Genomic DNA, 20,596 nt, shown 5'->3' with positions numbered 1-20,596 from the left:
TTCATCACATTCCCAGTGGGTCAGAAGTTTACATACACTTTGTTAGTATTTGGTAGCATTGCCTTTAAATTGTTTAACTTGGGTCAAATGTTTTGGGTATCCTTCCACAAGCGTCTCACAATAAGTTGCTGGAAGTTTGTCCCATTCCTCCAGACAGAACTGGTGTAACTGAGTCAGGTTTGTAGGCCTCTTTGCTCGCACACGCTTTTTCAGTTCTGCCCACAAATGTTCTATCGGATTGAGATCAGGGCTTTGTGATGGCCACTCCAATACCTTGACTTTGTTGTCCTTAAGCCATTTTGCCACATCTTTGGAGGTATGCTTGGGGTCACTGTCCATTTGGAAAACCGATTTGCGACTGAGCTTTAACTTCCTGTCTGATGTCTTGAGATGTTGCTTTATTATATCCACATAATTTTCCTTCCTCATGATGTCATCTATTTTGTGCAGTGCACCAGTCCCTCCTGCAGCAAAGCACCCCCACAACATGATGCTGCCACCCCCATGCTTCACGGTTGGGATGGTGTTCTTTGGCTTGCAAGCCTCACCCTTTTCCCTCCAGACATAACGATGATCATTATGGCCAAACAGTTACATTTTTGTTTCATCAGACCAGAGGACATTTCTCCAAAATATAAGATCTTTGTCCCCATGTGCACTTGCAAACTGTAGTCTGGCTTTTTTATGGCAGTTTTGGAGCAGTGGCTTCTTCCTTGCTGAGCAGCCTTTCAGGTTATGTCAATATAGGACTCGTTTTACTGTGGATATAGATACTCGTCTACCTGTTTCCTCCAGCATCTTCACAAGGTCCTTTGCGGTTGTTCTGGGATTGATTTGCACTTTTCACACCAAACTACGTTCATCTCTGTGAGACAGAATGTGTCTCCTTCCTGAGCGGTATGATGGCTGTGTGGTCCCATGGTGTTTATACTTGCGTACTATTGTTTGTACAGATGAACGTGGTACCTTCAGGTGTTTGGAAATTGCTCCCAAGGATGAACCAGACTTGTGGAGGTCCATAATTTCTTTTCTGAGGTCTTGGCTGATTTCTTTTGATTTTCCCATGATGTCAAGCAAAGAGGCACTGAGTTTGAAGGTAGGGCTTAAAATACATCAACAGGTACACCTCCAATTCAGTACACCTCCAAGCAGAAGCTAATTGGCTGATTGTCTAAAGGCTTGAAATTATTTTCTGGAATTTTCCAAGCTGCTTAAAGGCACAGTTAACTTAGTGTATGCAAACTTCTGACCCGCTGATATTGTGATATAGTCAATTAAAAGTGAAACAATCTGTCTGTAAACAATTGTTGGACAAATTACTCATGTCATGCACAAAGTAGATGTCCTAAACGACTTGCCAAAACTAGTTTACTAATATGAAATCTGTGGAGTGGTTAAAAAATTCGTTTTAATGACTTCAACCTAAGTGTATGTAAACTTCTGACTTCAACTATAGACCCAAATAGCTCAATTCTGCTCAGAACACTTCCTTTTAAGAAATCTGAAAAAGCAAGTAAGATGTAAAAGTCTATTTTAGTGACAAACAAGCTAAATTACTCCTCACCACCTGCACTTGATTTACTGCATTACAAACGCACAGAGAATGAAAACATATGTGAATAACTCAAATGTGTCGCAGCTTTGAACGAAGAGCACTAATGCAGTCACATTGCATGACTCATATGAATTACTCAACTGTTGTGCTATTCTAGAAACCACTCGTAGATTTTTAGAGTTCTGCAGCCAGAGCGACTATCTTAATGCGTGCCAAGATAAATGTCTACGGCGTGTTTGCTTTGCATGGGTTTGTGTCTGCTGGCACGCTCTGCACTCCATCAGATAAGATGGTTCCACCAGGCCAGGCTCTGTGAGAGTTTGAGTCAAAGCTGAGCATTCATCTGTCCAGAACAGAAGCCCAAACAGACGTGGACTTCCTGGAATAGTTTATAACTTTCCAACAGACTAGAGCTGCGACCGGCCAACTGACTTCAGTGATTATGTCTCTCTAGAGCGACTGGAATGAATGAATTATCTGATTACTTTGGTGCGTTGCTAATATCAACACTAATTCAGCTGCAAAAACAATGTTCACAGATGACATTCGTCAACACAAACACTGTCTTTAGCAGAAAGCTGTTATGATAATGCATGTCTCTTGTGCTGTAATAGCCGTTTTTTTTAATTACATTTGAGAATAATGTCCCCGTGAGTCTCTCAGTCATTACATAACGTCAATCACTTGAGAGCGAGATCGTCTTGAACAATGCAACCCAAATTTATAATGTGAAAAGACAAAGCTACAGTCACTAATCTCAGATTATCAGCACTGTAATTACAATCATTCTCCAATTTTAGGGACTTTATTTGGGATAAAATGTCAGTAATCCTTTCCTTACAGAAACGGTGTCAGAGAAACAGTGCTCGCTGAAGAAAAAGCTGGAAACAATTAGCTGTATAAAGTAGCATGGTTAAATTAACAATTGTTTGTTCAGGAGTGGGAAAACAGAGCAAAATCAAGGCCAAACAAACACACACTCGAAATAACAAACTCGAGCAACCCTCGACGACAATAGACGATTACATTCCAGCCTAATCCAGGTATATAATCAGACTGTTTTTGCTTTTATGGGTGCTGGATGACAAACCCGCTGGATCAAACGACGGCTCATCGCATTCACTCTCTCACTCAGACTTCCATCTGTTGCGGGCAGATAGCAGATATTTACCCGTTACGTATATTCCATACGTTCACAGTCACAGTCAAATGCCATCTGTTTGTCTTGGGACCATTTCGAAAATGTCGTGAAAACGTCTGTGACAGTCCTAGAATATTTTATCTGAATTGTGAGTTTGTGAATTGCGTGACGAGATTAAAAAACTAAATGGTGCAAAATAATGAAACAACTAGAAACTTTCTATTGAGTTGTGCTCACTGACTGCACGCAAAAGTGAACATATAGTCCAGTGGAAGAAGTTGTACGTTTTAACCAACAAATTGCCTGACTGGTGTAGCTGTTTTTAGTAAATCAGTCAATTCAATAAGTGAATCAAATTTAATTGAACAGAGGAGTCATTGGTCTGAATCAACTCACTATGTCACTGAATCAGCTCAGATGACTCACTCATTCACTAAACTGCAGGTTATCATGTCAGACATGAAATATTACTATGTTTTGTATTTGTTTTGTTTTTACTCCTTGAAAGCAATGTTTAAGATGCAAATTCGTGGGGGGCCTGGGTATCTCAGCGAGTATTGACGTTGACTATCACCCCTGGAGTCGCGAGTTTGAATCCAGGGTGTGCTGAGTGACTCCAGCCAGGTCTCCTAAGCAACCAAATTGGCCCGGTTGCTAGGGAGGGTAGAGTCACATGGGGTAACCTCCTCGTGGTCGCTATAATGTGGTTTTCGCTCTCGGTGGGGAGCGTGGTGAGCTGTGCGTGGATGCCACGGAGAATGGAACCAAAATTGAAATCCAAAATACACAAAAAATATTATAGCCTATTTTTAAGATTTAGCAAAATTCCATCAAATTTAACAGTGTAATTTTTAACAAAATTATTTAATAGAATTTAAAATAGCTATTTTAGATTATTTTGTTTAAGATTACTCGATTCAATCTGATTAAATTTTTTGTATGAAATCGAAATGCGTAAATCTCAAAATCATTTATTGAGTGTCTAATGCAGGAAATTAACTCCTTTATATTTATAGAATATTTATTGAAAGATGTTACATTAATGTGCTTTGTGTTCCTGCACACGGTTAACACTTTTGATTGTGGTTTTGTTTTTATTTATTATCATTTATAACTGTGATATAAATTGTCCTGCTGCTTTCAAATTGTGGACCATCAGTAAAAAAAAAAAAAAAAAAAAAAAAAAATTATATTGCAACATTTATATTTTAAATGTTTGTTTGTACACAATGTTTAGCATAAAATGTTAAATTTGAATAAAATACAGGATTTTTTTTTCTTTCCCTTTTTCTCCCAATTTGGAATGCCCAATTCCCAATGTGCTCCAAGTCCTCGTGGTGGCGTAGTGACTCGCCTCAATCCGGGTGGCGGAGAACAAATATCAGTTGCCTCCGCGTCTGAGACCGTCAATCCGCGCATCTTATCACATGGCTTGTTGAGCGCGTTACCACGGAGACGTAGCGCGTGTGGAGGCTTCACGCTATTCTCCATGGCATACACGCACAACTCACCACGCGCCCCACCGAGAGCGAGAACCACATTATAGTGACCACGAGGAGGTTACCCCATGTGACTCTACCCTCCCTAGCAACCGGGCCAATGTGGTTGCTAAGGAGACCTGGCTGGAGTCGTCAGCACACCCTGGATTCAAACTCGTGACTCCAGGTGTGACAGTCAGCGTCAATACTCGCTGAGCAACACAGGCCCCTTTTGTTTTTGTTTTTGATTATTTGAAGAATTTTTTTTGAAGATTAATAAATTATCAAAGTAACTGTTAGTAGCACTTTATAATAAGACTCTATTAGTTAAGAAAAGTTAATGCATTAGGTTTCATGAACTAACAATGAACAATATTTTTTTAAGCAACTATTGATCTTCGGTAAAGTTAATTTATTAAAATCCAACTGTTCATTGTTAGTTCATAATACATTAAGTAATGGTAACATATACAACTTTACATTTTAAGACATTTTCAGGTGGTCTTTTAGTGCAAAAACCTCCATCTCATTCACAAACCACCCGCAATCTCGTATAATCTGCGCAGGTATAGTGCTGAACCATGTGCATTTAAATGATATCTTTGCCATTCTTTGTATGCAAATCATGTGAATGACACTTATTATATATTGGGCCTCGTGCACTGAAGTCATCACTGTTTTTCTTGCTTTTAAACAAATTAAAACTTTGCTATGCAAAGTAATAATTGCAGTAATTCAAATAATAAATGATGCAGAAGTGCGTTGTAAATCAGGCACATATCTAAATGTGCGGTGATGTCGAGTGCACTTTCAGCTTTTAAAGTCTAAGAGGAGGAAACAGACAGGAGGCTGTGAGACAGGACAGAGCACCTGTGACGTTTGTGCCATCACTTAAAAACACAGTTAATCAGGGTAATGGATTTGTTTCTTTACTTTCGCGGTGAGGTAAGCGCGAGTGTCGCTCTGCGGTGCCCAAACACACCTCGTGCTCACTCTGCTGGGCCGTTAGCGGCGGTGAGGCTGATGTGTACTGACGTGCTGTCTGTCTGTTGTAACCTCTGCAGCGCCTCTTACTGTGCTCGCTCTGGCTTGAGATCAGTCCACACTGATACACGCTTCATCCTGCCAATACAGCGACAGATGCAGAGGGCCATCGAGCCACAATCAAATAATGCACTGCTCCAACCCACCTCCCACTCACAACACCGATACTTCAGCAACTTCTTAATCACAAACAGGACTCAGATTGAATTGTGTTTTATTTACACGGATGCAACATTCTCTCGCGCATGTGATGTAATTACCCAGAAGGCTGGTCGGTTACGGTGCACCGTGAATGCAGCGGATGTCATTAGCAGCCGTCCTGCAGCTCAGCGAGTGACTGTCTGCCGTTTACGGCCCTGCAGCATCCTATTTACTCTCACTCAGAGAGAAAGTCTTATTGCATTGCGTGTAATTTAATTCCTGACTTGTTATTCTTCTCATTACGTGCTTGAATCTTCCCTTCAGAGAAACAGAGAGGGTGAGAGACAGAATATCGCCAACTACCTCATGATACGACGCAATCACAATTTTTAGATGCAATGAATGCAATTTTTTTAATGATCTTAAAAACTAAAAAAAAAAAACTTTTGATCTTTAGACTAATGGATACATGCTTAATCGGTCACGCAAATTGCTGGAGTTATGAATTGTGCCTTTGCAAGCTATTTATTTGTTTTTAAATATATGAGTTGTAGTGGAAATTGAAGGAAAGTCAGTCATCAGGTGTCCAGAATCCATGTGAACTTTAAAAAGCATCTCAGGATGATGTTTGAGAGGATTAACAGAATCTACAAACAACTGAAAATACAACCGAGCTTTCATTTGATTCACTTCATAATACACGTAATTCCATGTGTGTTATTTCCTAGTTTTGATGACATAGATATATACTGTCATTGTTGTGCTTTTTATTTATTGTTAAAATTATAAAGTCTGGGTGTTATGAATTTAACACTGTCCAATGTGCATTTTCAGTTTAATTGTAATTGACTCGTTTAATATATATAATTGACACATGTAGAAATAAGTGCTGACATGTCTGAATTTATGAGCACATTTACATGCATTTTCTTACACCGATTATGCTTAGTAAGTCGACAAAGTGTGTGGTCATGTAAACGTATTAAATGGCTTTCCTTTATCGAGGTAAAGCTATAAAGTGCATAAGAATAAACTGATTGACACGGGTAGATTTGTGCCCATTAGGCTGATTTTGCATGGCATGTAAACACCTTTACCAGCATTCTTACCAGCTTATCCAATGCACGCTCATGCCACTTCATGGTTTGGCATAAAAGCAGAGAATAACTTGATTACTTCAAATCTCACGTAAACACGATTTTCTTGCTTTGTCTGATTTTTTTAAACAAGCTGATTTTTGGGAGTTATCAGAGCATTGGTGTGCATTTAAATAAGCTTAATGAGCAAAAACCAACAAGTGTTTTATCTGCTATACCCTTGCTAAAGTTTAAGGAAATTAAGCCGTATAACTTAAAAGATATAACATTTTGGGTCTGGTAATTAAAGAGCATTATCGCTTTATCAAGTTTTAGAAACAGAAATGTTTCGCAGATTTTTGCCACATCCCACAGCGCAGCACACTGAATGTATAAAAGGAAAAAAAGACAAATGATTGCATGAACACAGCTCTAGTTATGTTTTGGAAAGACATAATGCTGCAAACACATAACCAAAAAAAAAAAAAAAAAATTAACGCCAACATAGTATGCCAACTTAAAGTAAGCTGGTGCCATCTGTGAGTACATTTCACCCAGCACAAATGACTTTTAAATGTAAGACAAACTGTCTTTCTGCCGCCGAAGAGTGTTGTTGTGTGGTGATACAGGTCCTAACTCTTTCAAAAGAAGAAACTGTTCCTCTGGTTTGTGGAATTGGAGGGAAACGGCTCTCTTCTGATGACAGCCGTTAGTTCTGTCAGCAGTTTCACCTCCAATAAAAGGCGTCAGAGTTCTGGTCACTGAACGCACCATTTCCAGGTCAAGCGCGAGTCCTTTCAGAGCTGAATCAAAGGAAACACTCTCTCGAGCTCCCGCTGATCTCTCAGACGAGCTCCAATCAACCCCCCCCCCCGGAGAACTCGCTCTGGTCTCACCGGAACGCTCTTTCGTTTCTCAGAATAGAGCTCAGGTTTGCTTAGGTGAGTCACTATACGGTCATACATACAGCTTTTATTTTATTTCAATCGAGCTGATAAAAATGAATTATTACACAGCCAGTTTTGTGCTAGTTACTCAAAGTGATCCACTAAAATTAACATATTAATCTGACAACTGATTACTTCATAAAACAACCAATTTACTAATTACATTCCTTTCTGAAAAAAAAACAAACTTCACAGAAATGTTTGTTTTTCCACTCGTTAATACAAAATGTTTTGAAAGTTCTTATAATGCAAAAAAATGCATTAAAATAATTATTTTAGTAATGTGTAACCCAAGCAAATTACTTTTTTTTAAATATTATTTTACATGAACTTAAAATTAATTAATTTGACTGAATGTCAGTAAATGTGATCTGAAGAAAGAATTTAAAATAAAATAAAATTGCACTACTTTGACTAAAAGCTAATTATGTTACACTAATTAATTACTCTGTAATAAGATTACACCCAACAATGTACATGGTCTGTGGAATGCTTCATTCTGATTGGTCAATCAGCATTCTGCATATTTATCTTTGTGAATAATGAGTATAGATAGAACGAAATATCGATTAATCGGTGCCGGTAGTTGCATTTTGGAGCTCACGGTTATCTGAAAAAAAATCTATGCCGATGGTTTTTCCGTAATTTCAAAATAAGAGTCCCTGGTGTGTTTCATATTTTTATTTAAAAGTCCAGCAGTATGCACCAAATCTTAATTCTTCTTTGGTTATGTTTGGGATTTTGGTTAAACTATAAACTATATCTGGGATTTTATTCATTTTGGACTCTTTGTATGTGCATATTTGTTTTAACATTCTATATAAAAAAAATAAATAAAATATCAGCCAAATCATCGGTTATCGGCATTTCCAACCACCTTAGATATCGGTATCGGCAAAATCCACTATCGGTCAACCTCTAATGAGTGTAGAGCCGAGGAGGGCGGGGCCGGGCTGGAACGAGACACACCTGGTCCCCAATCAGCCTGATGGGGCGCGCGAGGGATAAAGGCAGCTGGGGACGACAGTTCGAGAGAGAGAGAATTGCAGACAGCTGTACTGTGTGTTTTTGGTTGTGTGTTTTAGTTGTTCATTAAATTATTATTTAAGTTGTCAAGCCGGTTCTCGCCTCCTCCTTTCCACTGAACCCCCTTACACTGGTGCCGAAACACGTGAAGGAGGAGGGATTCCCGTCACAGGGTCCTCGAAACTGCCGTCCACCCAGGGGAGCGCCGCTGCCGTCCGACGGGGGACGGAGTAGCCCGACCACCCGGACGCGGGGAACGGCCGCCGTCCGCGAGGCGAGTGGGGACGGGACTCCCCGACCGCCTGGAGCCAGGGAGCCGCTGCCGGGGGTGGAGGAGTGCCCTGCCGTCCCCCGGGAATGCAGAGGGGTCGAGAGAAGACCGCCGTCCGCGGGGGGAGGAGGGAAGCGACTCCCCGACTGCCTGGAGTGGTAGGGCCGCTGCCAGGGGCGGAGGAGAGTCCCCACGGGACGCCGGGAACGCGGAGGGGCGTTCTGTCCGCTGGGGGTCGGAGGTCTGACTCCGGTCCGCCCGGGGAGGAGCGGCTGCAGTCCGCCAGAGAGGGTGGAGTAGTGATCGAGGACCACGCGACGGCGCATCAGAGAACCGGTGAGTTTCTTTTTCTCTCTCTCCTCTCTCTCTCTCTCTGTCGCTCCGTGTTGGCCTTTCCCTCGCCATTTTGTGTTGTTGTTGTTGTTTTTTCCCCTCCTGTTTCCTCCCAGGTCGAGGAAGGTGGGGAGGACCCGCCGGCAGTCGGGGCATAAGGCACGCCCCCCCCTCCCGGAGAGGAAGGGTGGGGGGGGATGTAAGTCATGCCGGGGGCTCCCCGGTCTGAGGCAACGCCGGGAGGAGTGTAGAGCCGAGGAGGGCGGGGCCGGGCTGGAATGAGACACACCCGGTCCCCAATCAGCCTGATGGGGCGCGCGAGGGATAAAGGCAGCCGGGGACGACAGTTCGAGAGAGAGAGAATTGCAGACAGCTGTACTGTGTGTTTTTGGTTGTGTGTTTTAGTTGTTTAGTTGTAAAATTATTATTTAAGTTGTCAAGCCGGTTCTCGCCTCCTCCTTTCCACTGAACCCCCTTACAATGAGCTATAAAAATATTCCCAACTTAAAGGGACTTTCTCACCCTCATGTTGTTCCAAACCTGTATGACTTTCTTCCGTGGAACACGAAAGGAGATGTTAAGCAGAATGACAGCCTCATTTACCATTCACTTCCATTATATGGGGGAAAAAAGATGCAATGAAAGTAAATGGTGACTGAGACAGAAACTCATGCAGGTTTGAAACAACATGAGGGTAAACCATGACAGAATATTCATTTTTGAGTGAACTGTTCCTTTAAATCAATATTTCATGCCTATTTATTTATGTATTTGGTAAGTAGACATGTGCATGTAGCTTGGTGTTCAGGGTCCGGATCACCCTGTCAGGGTTTATTTTGCGATAATGACCAGCTGACTGTGCATTATTCCTCACATACAGTAGCCAGTTTAATTTTCCTGGCTTGTGTTGATTTTTTCCATCCAAACAGGAAATAAACAAGTTTCCCTGCAGCCACAAAAAGCCTAATGATCGTTCAGCGATCTTTCAGAAGTGTTTGATGACAGAACGGCCTTCAGCAAATATCCAGACTTGTATTTGAAAAAAGCACCAGCAACGCTTGAAAGAAACGGCTTATCTGCACGCGACCAAATGTGCAAACTTCTCCAAAATATTCCAAGAACACCTGTGAGTGAGCAATAAGTCCAATAAAAGCCTTTTTTGTTCCTTCTTGACAACATGAACACAAGTAAACGTAACATAACATAACATTAAATTCTCCTCAAACATCCACGGATTCAACAGGGGTCATTATTTATATACAGTATGGCCACGCCCCTCAATCAACCAACCTCATCCAGAGTGTTCGATGGAGGGAGCGAGCTAAAGACAGACACTAGTTAACCTGGTCATCAAAACACACGTTTAGATGATTAAAAGGGCAAGAAAAACACACTCCTTGAAAATCTGTCCATTAGTCGTTTAAGTCTGCTCGTAGGATGATTCACTTGAGGATTTGCTGCAGCCTAATTTCTTTCTTGTCAAGACGAACACTTTGAGAGCAAATCCTTTAGCGCCACCATCTATTAATCCTGTTTAGCCAAAACTTTCTGCTGTTGTTTGGACGAGTTTGTCTGACAGCACACTCCGGCAACAATCGATGTGGGAATCAATACGTCCTGTGTAGCTAAATAGGAATTAACAGGTGGCCACAGAGGTAAATGTTTGTGAACAAAGACTGACATTTCACTCGAGTGATTGTGTTATCTGCACATCAGTTGCTGAGTAACAAACGATAATCTCTAATTCAATATAAAACGAATCAGCGGAGAGTGCTGCGGTGCTGCCCAGCATGTGTGCGGTGTGTAGACGGATCAGTCTGTACCTCAGCGGCAGGTATTCCTTCAGGTGGGCGGCACTGGAGCAGCACTTCCTGTTCCAGAGAAACTTCCTTTCCCAGTGGCTCCTGGTCAAACGTTTTCCTGAGATCTACAAAGGAAACATACATGTATATTTTAGCACATCACATGATTACACTTGACTGAGCACTTGCTGAACAATGCCAAACATTCAGTTGTTCATGCCAATGGACTCTTTACATATCTGGCATTGTAATGTGGAAAAGCGGTGAATTGGAGATCATTGCAAATATTATTTTTGCGTTTTCATTTGCTATAACAGCAAAAGTAAAAAGCCACTTTGATGATTCCATGGCATTCCTAAAGAGGAAAAAAATAGGGATGGATTTTGACAGAAGAGAAAAAAGATGCCAATGTTTAATTTTTTCGCAGGGTAATGTAATACAAAGTAAAATGTTATAAACTTGCATTACACAAAAATCTGAAAACAAACTTTGCTAGATTTACGCTGCTACATAAGGCGAAGATGCGTCAACACAGTTTGTGAAATTTCACAATTCTCACTACCATTTTCAACACAACAGTAAAAACGAATTGCATTAAAGGAATATTCCGGGTTCAATAAAGTTAAGCTCGATCAACAGCATTTGTGGCATAATATTGATCGGCAGTAATAAATCATCCCTCTTTTTAAAAAAAAAAAAAAAAAAAAGGCACAAATCTGTGTTCCAGTGAGGCACTTACAATGGAAGTCAATGGGATACATTTTTGGAGGCAGAAATGTGAAGCTTATAATTTTATAAAAGCACTTAAATCAATTCTTCCTCCACTTGAGGAAAACCAACTGTGTTTTAGGGCTGGGCGATATATCGAAAATTAACAATATAATCGAGATCATTTTGCTGACGATGTAAAATTGACCAATATCGTGAATATCGCGATGATTTGAATGCGCTTTCTTTTTAAGTTTCATAAAGAGTGCATCAGTAGACTAATTTCACGGTCCTTCAGGGCTGCACAATTAATCAAAACAACATCAAAATGACGAGTTGGTCATATGTGATTATTAATCCACAAATGGCTGTGATTTAAAGACAGATGTGTGTGATTCAGAACAAACCGGTGACATGGCGGTGCTCTCAGATCAGTTCAAGTAGTTTAAGAAGTTCAGAAATTTTTTTTTTCAAATTGTAATAGTAATTTTTCATGTTATTAATGTCCTGACTATACATTGTGATCAGTTGAATGCCACTCTGGTGAATAAAAGTACCAATTTCTTTCCATAAGACTAAAATCTGAACATTATTCCAAACTTTTGGCCGCCAGTGTATATATATACATATATGGGCAGTGGTCAGAGTGTTGACGGAAAGCCCAGAGACTGAAACCTGCCCCGAAGGCACTGAAGTCCCGCCGCGCATTGCTCTCCCGTCTCCCAACCCGTACAACATAGGTGGGGACCTTATTCATGCTAGCGCCATCTTTTTTAATATGAATGACAATGAGGCTGTGAGGGATTGACATACCATCTCTTCAATGGTACGAACGGTATAAAGCTGTATATAGCTCCTAGATCACATCTGATCTTCCACAACTCATGTTTTCTGGAGTTCTTTGTATACTGAATGTTCTTGGACAGATATTTTATCAATGTTTTGTCCACTGAATGATCCAAAAACACTTTAAACTGCAGAACATCCATCTCTATCCCTCACAGCCTCGTTGTCATTCCTATGAAAAAATCAAAGATGGCGGGGGCCTGGGTTCGAATTCAAGGTGTGCTGAGTGACTCCAGTCAGGCTACCTCAGCAACCAATTGGCCCGGTTGCTAGGGAGGGTAGAGTCACATGGGGTAACTTCCTCGTGGTCACGATTAGTGGTTCTCGCTCTCAGTGGGGCGCATAGTGAGTTGTGCGTGGATGCTGCGGAGAATAGTGTGAAGGCTCTACACGCACTAGGTCTCTGCAGTAACGCACTCAACAAGCCACATGATAAGATGCACAGATTGACAGTCTCAGACTCGGAGGCAACTGAGATTTGTCCTCCGCCACCCGGATTGAGGTGAGTCACTACACCACCACGAGGACATAGAACGCATTGGGCATGCCAAATTGAGAAGGAAAAGAAAGAAGAAAAAAAGATGGCGCTAGTGTGAATAAGGTTTGTAAACATATGCTCTTAGATGTTGAGGCTTGCAGATGTTTGTTTTTATGTGGTACTGCATTGTACTTGTGCTACTACTAAACTATCATCCTATTTATAATTTGCATCGGAACATGTCTTTTTACAATGTCTAGATAACGTGATTGTAGCACAGTTTTGTCCAGCATGTATACATGTTCATCGGACCATAACTAGTCTCTGCATTGTCTAACTCCATGTATTTGACGTTGTTTGTTCAAATATTGGAATACGAATTGTGTCATGTATACTTGGAAGCCAGCTGTGGATTGTTTGTAATTGTGTATGTTCACGTACTGTATGATATACAGTAAATGACAGGGCTCGACAATAAGGACTGCCCGATGACCCGGGGCCAGTGTGAGAGAGATTCGGGCCAGTTGCTAGAACTGTCACTTGCCCGATCGGGCCAGTGCTGCATTTATAACGGTAGTGCAAGCAAACAACAAGTGAGAGAGCACAAAAATTACATGGAGCGAACGAAGTCTTCTAACCGAGGAGTGAGCGCGAGTATATTTATCTAGCAAAGACACACAAATGCATAATATTCTGGACGCGCAAATGCACAGTTGTGTGCACGCACAAGACCGTACAGACACAGAGCACACTCTCCTAGCACTGTCCTCGCTCTTTTCAAGTGTCTAGCAGCAGCTATTACCAATGTGTAGAAAATAGCAGGTAAAAAACCCACTTAATGAATTTCGTAGTGGGATTTAACGTCTTGTGCAACATTTTAAGTATCCCTGCACATTCCGTGTTCACAGTGCACAAAATCCCCACATTTTTTCGTTTTTACATGTTGGTGAAAAGCAGTAATCCACACATTGCAACACAAGAAATCAACAGTTTCTTTCTATAGGACTGAAAATCCATGTCTCTCCGTGCATATGTCTCATCATCACCATCTCTCTCCATCCAAATCTTTAACTCAGTGAATAATCTTTGATCCTTCTTGTGAAAACACTACACATGGACAAAAGCTGCATGACAGCATGACTAAACGGGTGACCGAAAACCCATAATCTCCTCCACAGAACTCTTGTCTTAAAAACACGTGTAAATGGCAGGACGGCCGAAGTTTATATGATGTATTTATGAATTTATATCTGTAAAGCGCATATATGGGATTACATAAGGCATAAATCATATCTTGCAAATTATAATTTTGGGGGACATTGTATTTTTTATTTTTTTCTCTCCTTTTTCTACCCAATTTGGAATGGCCAATTCCCAATGCGCTCTAAGTCCTCGTGGTGGCGTAGTGACTCGCCTCAATCTGGGTGGCGGAGGACGAATCTCAGTTGCCTCCACGTCTGAGACCGTCAATCCACGCATCTTAACACGTGGCTTGTTGAGCGCGTTACCACGGAGACATAGTGCGTGTGGAGGCTTCACGCTATTCTCCATGGCATCCAGGTACAACTCACCGACCACGAGGAGGTTACCCCATGTGACTCTCCCCTCCCTAGCAACCGGGCCAATTTGGCTGGCTGGAGTCACTCAGCACGCCCTCGATTCGAACTAGCATCTTAACTCGCTGAGCTACCCGGGCCCCTGGGGGGCATTGTATTAAAAACATAAGATATGTAAAAAAATATATATCTTCGGACATATTTTTTAAAGCCATGATGGTAAAAACAGCTATTTGTCATTTTTGTGTTGGGGCCAGTGAAAATTTTAGCAGGGCCAGTAAAAATCTGAAGCACTGGCCCGACTGGGCCAGTAGAAAAAATCCTTAGCGTTGAGCCCTGAATGATCAAATATTATTTAACAATGCTCTTTCTAAAGCCGTGTCATTAGATGTTGATCATTCTCTCTGACATTATGGGTTGTAATGTTGTAACACTTTACAGTCTAGTCCATCTTTCCTCACTGACCCTCAGAAATATGCTCTCAGCTTCTTCAGTGACTCCAGTGATACCTGCTGGAATACAGATGTATTTATTTCATTCAGCTCGCTTTGCCTTCTGCTGCCTTGGGTACATATTTGACCTCCAGCATGAATAAAGTATGGCGCGGGTGCGAAGACCGTGTGTCAGTACATGCTGATGGCCGGTATCTTCACGGATGGTATAATGAGTTTTTGCTTCACTCTGCATATTAATGTGATTATTCTCTTCAGTGTTGACTTTACACAAACAATTAAACAGCACCAGACTTACGGATCTAGCTGTGTTTTTCCAAGTTATATCTCAAGGTTTCTGCTTCATTCAGCATTTGGATGCGACTTGCAGAATTTCCACGCAATATTCTCTGCTTATCTGCCGTCAGTGTTATTTACTGTATCTCCCTACGATGAGAAAACAGTGTCATGATGACAAATGGGTACCGATTCATTTCTCTGCAACTGATAGCAGCATTATACACACAGATACACATTTGGTCTATGCTGATTGAGTAAAGCTGCAATGTTTCCTCTTATAATGATGCTTCACATGGGCTGCGTCTCGAAGCCTAGTGATTTGCCTTACTAGGCCACATCTACACTAACTCAGTTTCATTTCCGTCACACCATTGTTTTCCAAAGTATGCGGTACTACAGAGTACTTTCATCTTTCTGGTTTGAAATCAACATGGATGTGACATACGTTTTAGATTTACACTGAGCACACGTGTCATTGGTTTCTCTCGATATTATTCGGAGACGCGTGCTTTCTCATCCAGTCAGATGCGTTGGTCGTGAATATGAAATGAGCCGCATGCTTTCCATTGCAAAACTGACAGAGTGGTGTGCTCTTAATCAATAATGACACATTTGAAATGCTTGTGTGCAATAAGCAGTTTTATCGATTTATTGGGAGGCGAACTGGGGCTCATTTGAAACAGACGTGATAGATCGTTATTAAAAAACATCGTTCATTCTTTGTATGTTAACTAATCGAACCCCTCACTTATGTCAATCAGCATCACAGAATAACATTTAAAGTTATTTCAAATGCAAAAGTGAATTCATACATATTTATAATAGTTCAATTGCAAATGGCTCGCATTTCTATGTGCATTTACAGGTAACCACAGATAAAACATGACCTCTGTTTATTTTTGGATTGTATTGTGAGCTTACAAAACATTTTGTTGTGCATTTTGTTGCATGCAATTGTGCATTACAGAGTGCATTTGTGAGAAACTGAATGGAGTGAAATAAAACTGAATGGATGTGTTCTCTGGCATGAGTTATTATATTTATCAGTGTTTCCCATTAATTATGTAGCCCACCACTGTCTAATTTGTCCCGCCACAGTTTCATAATGCATGGGGTCCTGGGTAGCTCAGCGAGTATTGACACTGACTATCACCCCTCGAGTCGTGAGTTCGAATCCAGGGTGTGCTGAGTGACTCCAGCCAGGTCTCCTAAGCAACCAAATTCACCAGGTTGCTAGGGAGGGTAGAGTCACATGGGGTAACCTCCTCGTGGTCGTGATTAGTGGTTCTCGCTCTCAATGGGGCGTGTGGTAAGTTGTGTGTGGATCGTGGAGAGTAGCATGAGCCTCCGCATGCTGTGAGTCTCCGCGGTGTCATGCACAACATGTCACGTGATAAGATGCGTGGATTGACGATCTCAGAAGCGGAGGCAACTGAGACATGTCCTCCGCCACCCGGATTGAGGTGAGTAACCGCGCCACCACGAGGACCTACTAAGTAGTGGGAATTGGGCATTCCAAATTGGGAGAAAAAAATAAATGATGTCTAGCATTGTGTTTTGTGCCGTTGCTTCGGCAATGCATCGCTTACTCCCAGTCAGTCTATTTCTATTTATTGCTTTTTTTAATTGTTATTTAATTACTGACTGTTTACTAGTCTTGAATAATTACTTATGAACTTGAAACCATTCTTCGATAATTAACATATTAGTTAGTGTTATTATTAGTGGTTGACCGATATATCGCCAAGGCCGATAAATCGGACGACATTCTGACTTTTTTTTTTTTAATTATCGGCATTAACCGATACATTTTCCCGTTTGGCCGATTTTTTTCTTAAGGGCGCCGAAAATCACCTGCTTGCATGTGAAGCGACTGAGACATGTGAACGACCAGACATGGTTCATTTTGTTGTTACATACCATCGTGTGTTACTACAATAATAGACCGGTGTGTAACACAGTGTCATTTAAACGGTCTGCATATCAGAGCTGCGGCAGACGCGTTTGAGCTCATAATGTTAAAGTGCTCGCCTGTTTAATTCTTCCTCTCTCTCCTCAACAGTACCCTGTAACTGTTAACTGTCTTGTCTAATGATAAAAAGGCAAATATATATAAACTAATATCATATACTGTCTGCAAATATGCACACATCTCATTAAAATAGATGTAATAAACCAACCTCACACAACTTCAGCAGATCCAGCATCCTGCAGAGAGCTCATAAATCTTTCTCTGAAGCACGTATTCTAACAGTCTCTCCTCAACAGTTCCCTGTCACCTTTAACTTTATTTTCTAATGATAAAAGGCAAATATCAATAAAACTTGTATTATACACTGTCTGCAAATATGCACATATCTCATTAAAACAGATGTAATTCATGAACCTCACAAAAATCCAGCATTTTCTTCCCACCGAGTGCTCATCTAATATCTTCCTCTGAAGCGTGTATTCTATCAACCAGAATCAAAAACTACAAGATCAAAAGTTCCTTTCATTTACAAATCATGACTGTCACTCCGGGACAATCCAAGCAGGCGATCCAGGCTGTTTAAACTGGCAGGAGATTGTGCGTGTGTGAGTGCGTGAGTGCAACTTCAAGGCTGCGTCCGAAACCAGGACAATGCTGCCTCCGCAGGCTGTATACGGAGGTAGGATGAAAATAAGGTGCTTTTCAAACTGTTGGGAGACCAGTTTCCTTAAGAGTACCATTCATTCAAAACAGCTGTTAGTTAAGCCATTAACTGATTTGGCAGCAAGGTAGCAAGTCAGCTCCCTACGTTTTTCAGAAAGTTAAAATGCTTATTCACTATGCACTGTATGTACAATTGGTATGATCTGGTATTTTTTGAGTAAATGTGATTGCTAATGTTACTTGAGCATGTAACTTAAAAGTCCTTTTTTTCTCTCCAGAAAAGTAACTTTTTTATTCGAAGTGAATGACCAATATATTTGTCCGGAGGACACACACATGACAATGCTTAATGTCGAGCCCTGGCTCAAATGTATGCTCTAGTCGATTTTGTGTTTTGACCATTTGTGAACTGCGTTAAACTCCGTCTCGTTTATGCTTTGTGGGTGTGACTTTTCAATCGCCATTCATATCTTTACAAGCAATGTGTTTATGATTGAATTACTACTAGAGCACAAAATTGTTTACAAGAGCACAAAGTTCTTCATAGATCTAGGCTCTTAATTTTGTTCTCAAAGTGCACCAGATTGATGCATTTAACTTCCAAATGTACAAAAATTTCTTAGGGGGAGCATGCTCCCCGGACCCCCCTAAAGTCCATCCACCATAGTCTCACAAAATCCTGTGGGAAACACTGTTTATATTATATTATATTTATGATTATTTTAAGTTATATCTACAGTTTTCCTGCAAGTGAAAACACTGAAGACCGGAAATTCAAGCAGTCGAATCATGGAACGCGTTCAGAAAAAAAGGTGGTTATCTCTATTTGGAGTGTTTTTTTGGTAATTATTGATGTTTGCAATTTTGGCTTCAGAACTGACAAATTTATAATCACGATAAATGCTCCAAACTTATGTTGCAAACATGTTAACGTCCCCAAAAATGTTTTGAACAAATGCTCCAAATGTGCATAAAATTACAAAAAAATGCTTTAAATGTGCAATCCAAACCAGCCTATGTTCACCAAAAATTCTTTGAAAATATTCCAAATGCATCAACATCCCACAAAGGTGTTTCATATGAACATCTAATCTCATCTATGATCACTAAAAGCACTTTCTAGGTAGGCTAAATTGAGACACAGTCATGATGCTTCACTTTTGACCAAGTTCATCCCACTCTGACTCTGTATGCAGCAGTAAATCTAGATCATTCTGTCATGTCTGTGATGCCAAACAAGTGGCACCCGATCCGATAGGAAGCTCATCATTTGAGCCAAAGGAAGGGCGGAGCAGCAGAACTGACAGAGTGGCTGATCGAGCTGCCAGTCAGAAAGAAGGCGGTTTGAATCGCAGCCGTTTCATCATCAGACCATCTGCTGACAGAGATGGATGAGTCGAGCTCCACAAGCTCCTTCGGGTCCTCTCCATCTCCATCTCTCCATCAGCATTCCTCCACAGAGGTCCACGGAGAACAGGAGAGATGGAGAGATTTCACGTGCCGCTCTAATAAAAATCCAATAATTCTGTGCGTTCCCACACTGGATGAAAAAGGCGAGCGCTGGAGGTGTGGAGAGTGTCTCGCTCCAGCAGCCCGCAGGTTCATTAGATGTATATTGTGTTCTCCTGGGGTGGAGGAGGACGTTAGAAGAGAGGAGGTGGTAATAACATGAACACTGCTTTTTTTTTTTTTTTTTTTTTTTTTTTACACACAGGGCTGGTATGTACATTTAGTGATATTAAAATGATTTATGAAATAGTTTATCATTTAGCATAAATCTCTCCGGTTCAAGCGCGGACTTCAAAAGCAGCATTCGGTATACAAAAAAACATCACGGTTCAAGGAAAAAATATCCTGTTTTAGAATTTCACTGGGCAGAATGTCTTCATGATTGAAGTCTGATCTCAGGTCAGTCAGCAGACGGGTTTAAGATTGTCTCGTGTTCAAATGACACTGATGATGAGCTGTAGCTCAGCTTTTTTGAGTCACTCGTACTAAAGAAGGATTGAAGAGAAGAATCTGTCTGCCCACACTGGAGAGAGAGAGAGAGACAGACAGAGAGCACTGTGTTTTGACGGATCATTGCGCCAGTGAGGGGGCGGAGCCGAGCACTGAAGTTTGCGGGTTTGCCACTGTCTGACACAGAGACAGGAAGTTGCCCTGTGGGTGTCCAGATACACAACACACGCCAAGGTCAGAGAGAGAGAGAGAATGCCAAGAGGACACACACACACACACACACACACTATTCATATGAAGCACTGTTAGGAGGAAAGCAACATTCTTTTTATCCATAATTACATTTAACGATTGATCAAAAGACACTGAAAGATCAACTGTAAATACTGTCACATCACATCAAACAACCCTAAAGACTGAAAGGAGGTTTTTATGAGGAAACCGTTTCCTCATGACAAAACCACAATCCCCCTCCACAACCACATCTGTGATGATAAACTACACTGGCATCAACTGACCAGACCAGTCAGCTCACACGCACACACATGCATGCACACGCACACTCACGCAAACCACGCACGCATGCGCACACACCATGCACACCACACACACATAAAAACACATAAAACACCCTTCATGCAAGTATTAGCTCAAACAGCGTCACAAACAGGATGGGTGATACAGTATATTGAATGTTTACACTATATATTTACAATGACTGTAATGCATTATACTTATACATATATACTTATTATTATACTTAACATGAACCAAAATTAACATTTACTGTAAAAGTATTGTTCAATTTTGTGAATTTTTACACATACTAATACATGTTCAACAATAAAGGTTGCATATGTTAACATTAG

General features: G+C 41.1%; 1 protein-coding gene across 3 annotated transcripts in view; it reads right to left on the bottom strand.

Annotated features, from left to right (window-relative positions):
• Nucleotides 1-20,596, bottom strand: part of LOC127433065 (netrin receptor UNC5C-like) — a 260,166-nt gene that overhangs the window by 85,920 nt on the left and 153,650 nt on the right. For all 3 annotated transcript variants that reach the window (XM_051684703.1, XM_051684704.1, XM_051684705.1), the window contains exon 4: nt 10,836-10,939. In XM_051684703.1, coding sequence (XP_051540663.1) covers nt 10,836-10,939 — 104 coding nt within the window. The remainder of the gene's footprint in view (nt 1-10,835; nt 10,940-20,596) is intronic.

Source organism: Myxocyprinus asiaticus, chromosome 42 (genome assembly GCF_019703515.2).
Source record: "Myxocyprinus asiaticus isolate MX2 ecotype Aquarium Trade chromosome 42, UBuf_Myxa_2, whole genome shotgun sequence".
In the NCBI taxonomy this organism is placed as follows: domain Eukaryota; kingdom Metazoa; phylum Chordata; class Actinopteri; order Cypriniformes; family Catostomidae; genus Myxocyprinus; species Myxocyprinus asiaticus.
This window is presented reverse-complemented; position numbering and strand designations above follow the sequence as displayed.